The sequence below is a fragment of the Nelumbo nucifera genome, chromosome 8, assembly GCF_055504915.1.
Source record: "Nelumbo nucifera cultivar China Antique chromosome 8, China Antique-T2T, whole genome shotgun sequence".
In the NCBI taxonomy this organism is placed as follows: Eukaryota; Viridiplantae; Streptophyta; class Magnoliopsida; order Proteales; family Nelumbonaceae; genus Nelumbo; species Nelumbo nucifera.
The window spans coordinates 2,324,348-2,330,347 of NC_142656.1; the positions used below are offsets into that span (position 1 = coordinate 2,324,348).

General features: G+C 40.9%; 1 protein-coding gene across 3 annotated transcripts; it reads left to right on the forward strand.

Annotated features, from left to right (window-relative positions):
* Positions 1-2,415: 2,415 nt before the first annotated feature.
* Positions 2,416-5,436, forward strand: LOC104600791 (cation/H(+) antiporter 15-like). Of its 3 annotated transcripts, XM_088892681.1 has the most exons (4): positions 2,777-2,796; positions 2,971-3,072; positions 3,218-3,954; positions 4,063-5,436. In XM_088892681.1, exons 3-4 carry the CDS (start codon positions 3,310-3,312, stop codon positions 5,155-5,157), a joined length of 1,740 nt encoding a protein of 579 aa, XP_088748807.1. In that variant the 5' UTR covers positions 2,777-2,796; positions 2,971-3,072; positions 3,218-3,309; the 3' UTR covers positions 5,158-5,436. The 3 variants fall into 3 exon arrangements, with proteins under 3 accessions (XP_010262230.2, XP_088748806.1, XP_088748807.1); XM_010263928.2 differs by having other exon boundaries at positions 2,416-2,796; positions 2,971-3,954; XM_088892680.1 differs by having other exon boundaries at positions 2,550-2,800; positions 2,971-3,954.
* The last annotated feature ends 564 nt before the right edge of the window (positions 5,437-6,000 follow it).

The window sequence follows — 6,000 nt, forward strand, 5'->3', positions numbered from 1 at the left end:
CTTTTTTTCCAATAAGCACTTAAATAAGAAATTGTGACTCTTTTGTCCTTTATTTTCCTTCAGATTTTCAAAATATCGAATGCAAAGTGAATGAATAAAAGTACTTTGATAGAAGTACTTTTATAAAGGTACTTTTAAAAAAAAGTGTTTTGATAAAAGTACTTCCATAATAAAAATACTTTCATAAGTGCTTTCGTAAAAGTGATTTTATAAAAGTGCTTTCATAAAAGTACTTTTCTAGAAGTGCTTTCATAAAAGTGCTTTCATAAAAATACTTATATAGAAGGGGTTTCATAAAAGTGCTTTCATAAAAGTATTTTCATAAAGTGCTTTTGTAAAATTACTTTTGTAAAATGGTATAATTGGTATTCTAAAAATTTACTGGGGACAATTATGGGAGAAAAGAATTGAATAAGTGCTTATCGAATGAGCACTTAAAAAAAGTGGGAAATTTGGGCTTAAAAAATAAGCCCTTATTTCTAAAATAAGCATTTATTTCAGGCTTATTTCCCAAACACCAATAAGTATTCAATGGTGTGGTCTCCGCCCAAATAAGCACTTATTTTTAAGCACTCCTAAACATGGCCTAAAATTGAAATATACTTGATTATAAGCCATTTGCATTGATAAAGATATCATATACTACTCATTTAAAATTTAAAATATTTATAAATCAGTCTATTTTAAAATGAATTAGACTACATATAAATTAAAATAAACAAATGACTGTAAGTCTTTTGAAACCTAAGACAGAATACAAAATAAAATTTTCTAACCCATAAGATATCCTTAGGTTGAGCCTGGTTGATGAATTCAGGCTTGACCTGGGTTGGGCCCCAAAAAATTTGTGACTGGTCAACAGGTATCATAAATGTGATAGCCAGATCAGGTGGTATTTATCAAAATTCAAAGGTGGGTTTTGATTGGTTAAAGCTCTTCTGTACCTTATCTTTTCATTTTCCTTTTTTTTTTCAAATCAAACACAACCTTGTCATTAAATTGCACCCATAATAACACACACCAAATCCACGTCTACCAAACAATGAGCCATAGAATCTCTCCCTTCGAGTCTGAATCACCTACCAACAAAACACATTCTAACATTCTACCAACATAATCTAACACCACACATCTCATACATGACGAGTCTAACTTTTATGATAGGTCTCAATATTATGGTAAGACACGTGGTGTTAGATTAAGTTGGTAGAGGGTTGGAACGTGTTTTGTTGGCAGAAGATCTCAACTCACTCCCTCCACTTCTCCAAGTCCCACCCTATTGCCATGTTCACCTTTGATTTTTTGGGTAAAATACAAAAACTTCCCTTGAAGTTTCTAATAATCATAAAAACCTCCCTTATAGTTTTATTTTAGCAAATACCTCCCCTGAACTTTTGAGAAACTCAATAAAAATTATTTTATATAGAAATACCCATTCTATCCTTTTATAAATTATTTTATATAGAAAATTACTGAAATAACCCATTTTAATTCAAACAAAACCTCTTTTAATGATCATCATAGTGATTTTACATACAAAATTACTGAAATATGTATTTTTGTTGAGTTAAAATGGGATTATTTCAGTAATTTTGTATGTAAAATAATTTATAAAAGAGTAGAATGTGTATTTGGAAAAAAAATTGGTGCATCAGAAGGGACAGAAGGGACAGAAGGGAGGTTTTTGTCGATTTTCTGAAAAATTCAGGAGGTATTTGTTAAAATGAAATTATAGGAGAAGTATTTACGATTGTCATAAACTTTAGGGGAGGTTTTTATATTTTACCCTTTTTTTGGTGAGAGGTTTTAATTGATTTATTTCTTCTTTCTTACCTGACATGATACCTGTTAGGCTGTTACACTATCAAATCCCACCTCTGAAGATTCTATTTTAAAGAACACCGTTTAAATATGTAGAAACGAATTGCTCACCCATCATAATATACGTTGATTTGTCGGACCCCCACATATGTATCGAGTTATTTTAATTAGAGCTGTTCACAAATAAATTCAAATCGACTAAATCAATCAAATTGACCAACCTGGCCCGACTTAACCTTATTTAAAGCTGAAATATTTATTTCAAAAATGTATATATTTAAATCAAAACCGACCCAAACCGATCATCAACCTAAACCGATCAAATCGATTTTATTTAATAGAGGGTCGATTTAATTTTAAGATAATCAGAGCAGGTAGGATCTGTTGAAAAAAAAAACTAGTAAACCGATCCAATCCAACCAGTTAACAGCCCTAACTTTTGCCGCTCGCTAAAATATCCCTAATCGCTATCGAGTTCAAGCATTCCTTCATCTTTAAAATTTTCCAACGAAAATAACGGCTATTGGTCGTAAGCTCATAACCAAGAAATCCGGAGTGCTTGAAGACAAGTTCAAAGTATTTAGGGCCCTTCCCTTAGACCACGGAATCATGGACCATACCTCTCTTCCTCTCTGCGCTTCCTCCCGCCACCGCCACCGCCACCGCCACCGCCTCCTCCTCTCCTCATCGTCGGGCTATATCCTTCGTCCAGGGACGAAAGGAGAGGAGGGGGAGAAGATGGGTTCCCAAAATCAAACAGACCACTTTAAATTGGATTTTACGCCTTTACAAGGCATGGTGTGTGAACCAGGAGATCCAAGAATCCACTCCAAAGGGATTTGGGGCGGACAAAATCCTCTGAATTACACGTTACCCACCTTGATTGTTCAGGTCTTCCTGCTTGTCGTGGTCAGCCGTGTAGTCCACTTTCTCCTCAGCCCTCTCAGACAACCCAAATTCATCGCCAGCATGATCGTAAGTAAGCTTTTCCGACATCCTCATCCATCGATTACACGATTTCCACCCTCCTTTTCTAAATTAAAATAAATAAATTCATTGTAATATAATATGAAATCTCATGAAACAAACAATAATAGCTTTTTTTTTTTTGTTGGCATTTATGTGATGATCATGATCCTGCTCCAAAAGGGTGGTATAATGTTGGGACCCACCTTCTTAGGGCGCAACCAGAGGCTTAGGAATGTGGTGTTTCCTGAGAGGGAAGGAGTTGTTTTGAATACAATATCAGAGGTAAGTATGATGTACATGTTCTTCTTGATTGGTGTGAAAATGGACTCGAATTTAATATTGAAACCTAGTAGAAGGGCATTGAAGATTGGTTTGTCATGCTTGTTACTTCCTTTCATGTTGGTTTCTACCGCCGCCGTCTTCCTAGAGGAATTTCTCCCAATACCCAACGATGCATCGTTTCTGGTGTTTTTTTCTCTAACTCTGTCCATCAGTGCCTTCCCTGCTACTGCTCACGCAATGGACGAACTCAATCTCCTCACCTCCGAATTGGGCAAGCTTGCAATGTCCTGTGCAATGGTGAACGACATGATCGGATGGGTCTTCATAACAATTGTTACAGTTATTGGCCAGAGAAACTTGACAGACTCATTTGGAGTAATCCTGTCTTTGTCTGCATTTATCATCTGTGCAACCCACGTTCTACGGCCGTGCATAATGTGGATTATCAAGAGAATTCGTATCGGAGGAGAAGTGGAGCAATCTTACATTGTGATTATACTAGTCGGAGCGGTGGCTACGGGATTCGTCTCCGACCTTATAGGTTTGTCTCCTGTCACTGGGGCTCTTGTCCTAGGGATAGTTATACCGGAGGGCTCATCACTGGGGATAACCCTCGTCCAAAAGGCTGAAACCATAATCACAGAGATTCTTCTTCCCTTCTTCTTCCTTCGTTGTGGCTTGTACACAGACCTGTTCAAGATACGAAACCACACCACTTTTGCCTGCCTGCAATTCATCATGTTGCTTGCACATGTAGGGAAGGTGGTGGGTACGATGATTTCTTGCAAACTCAACACTCAGCATTCCTTCTCCCTCGCTCTTATCATGAATATCAAGGGCCTCATCAACATAACTGTGTTCATACAGTGGAGAACAAGAAAGGTGATACTCAAATTTCTTTAATACAATTTGGTTATTCTCAATTTAACTATAATTAGCTACTGATTCATCATTCATGGATTAATTTAATTTCATGCACTGTGTACGCAGCTCATTGATGACGAATGTCTGACCATATTGGTACTGTCCTCCCTCTTGGTCACAGCCCTAATAATGCCCGTGCTGACAACCCTCTACAAGCCTCCTAGGTATTTTGGGATAGACACAGCGGGAGCAATCCAAACTGCACGAACCAACCATGAGCTTCGAATCGTTGCCTGCATCACCGACGAGAAAAGCGTCAATGCCATCATCTCCGTCATTGAAGCTTTCCATCCAACCCAAAACAGCCCAATATATGCCTATGTGCTCCACCTGGTCGAGCTGGTTGGCCGATCTCTTCCTGTGGTAGCCGACCCCAGCACCATTGACAACTGGGACACCTGTAAACCCACCACCTCTGATCAAATCGTGCGTGCCTTTAACAAGTACTCCGTCTGCTCAAATGGGACTGTCAACGTTCAGCCTCTCACCGTGATCACACCCTGTAAAACCGTGCACGAGGATATTTGTTGGCTAGCTCATGCCAATAGAGCAACTCTAATTCTCTTGCCTTTCTACAAGAACGACCTCAGAATGAGTGGTGCTGCCATATCTAGCCTTACCCACAACGTACTGGCCGGAGCACACTGCTCGGTGGGGCTCCTTGTCGATCACAGTAGTTACAGAAGTTACTCCCGTCCCGCTGGGCGTGGACACTACTCTTACAACGTGCTTCTCATATTCTTGGGCGGAGCGGATGACCGTGAGACACTAGCGTTGTGCAGTCGAATGTCCACACACCCGGGGTTGAGTGTCACCATTTTAAGGTTTCTACTTTCGAACGACAAGGAGAATGAGAGGGATAGACACCTCGACGACCCACTTCTGTACGAATTTAAACTTAAGAACATCAACAATGAAGTTTCCCAGATCCGTGAGGAGGTTGTGGATGATATGGAGCAAGCTTTTAGTTTAATTCGATCTCTAAAGAGTGACTACCAACTTATGATGGTGGGGAGACGACATGGGACGTGCAAGGCGCACAATGGAGCTATGGCAGATTGGACTGAGAATACAGAGCTTGGGGTGCTCGGCGACACACTTGCGACAACAGAGTTTTCAGATAGTGAGTTCTCTGTATTGGTTGTCCAAGCAGCGCTGTGATTCAGTTAGATGGGAATCTGGTCGAAAGAAAATCAAATCAGGTAGGTCTTAATGAGTTCTCTGTATTTAACTTTCTGCCCATAGATTGATCAAAGTGTGTGTTCTAGATTTGGATAGATGGTATTTAGATGAATTCATAAATAGAGAGAGAACAGGTATCCTGACGAAAAGGGGAGGAACAATATTTCAGCAAGAAAAACGGAAATTAAAATGGAAATTGATGTAACCGTTTCTGGTCACGTACCAATTTTTTGTGATGTATAAATTTTTTTTGGCTAAGTACCTTGTTATTTGACATGGTGGTGACGTGCCTTGGTGATGAGCTACTTGGTGGCGAACTCCTTGGTGGAGAACTGCCTGGTGGCGAACTCCCTGGTGGAGAGCTACTTGGTGACGAGCTACTTGGTGGTGAACTGCCTGGTGGCGAGCTCCCTGGTGGAGAGCTACTTGGTGGCGAACTCCCTGGTGGAGAACTGCCTGGTGGCGAGCTCCTTGATGGAGAGCTACTTGGTGGCGAACTCCCTGGTGGAGAACTGCTTGGTGGCGATCTCCCTGGTGGCGAACTCCCTGGTGGCGAACTACCTGGTGGTGAGCTCCCTGGTGGCGAACTGCCTGGTGGCGAGCTCCCTGGTGGAGAGCTACTTGGTGGCGAACTCCCTGGGGGAGAACTGCCTGGTGGACTCGTCGTTTGACCTACTCCTAGGTGGCCTACAACTTAGAGGATGGTGGAGCTCCCTGGTGCAGCGCAACCCGACTGCCCTCTGGATGAGGTGATTTCCTCTCCTTTGTAGGCGGCGGGAGCTGAGGGACCTGCGAGAACTGAATCAGAGGACCCGGAGGTAT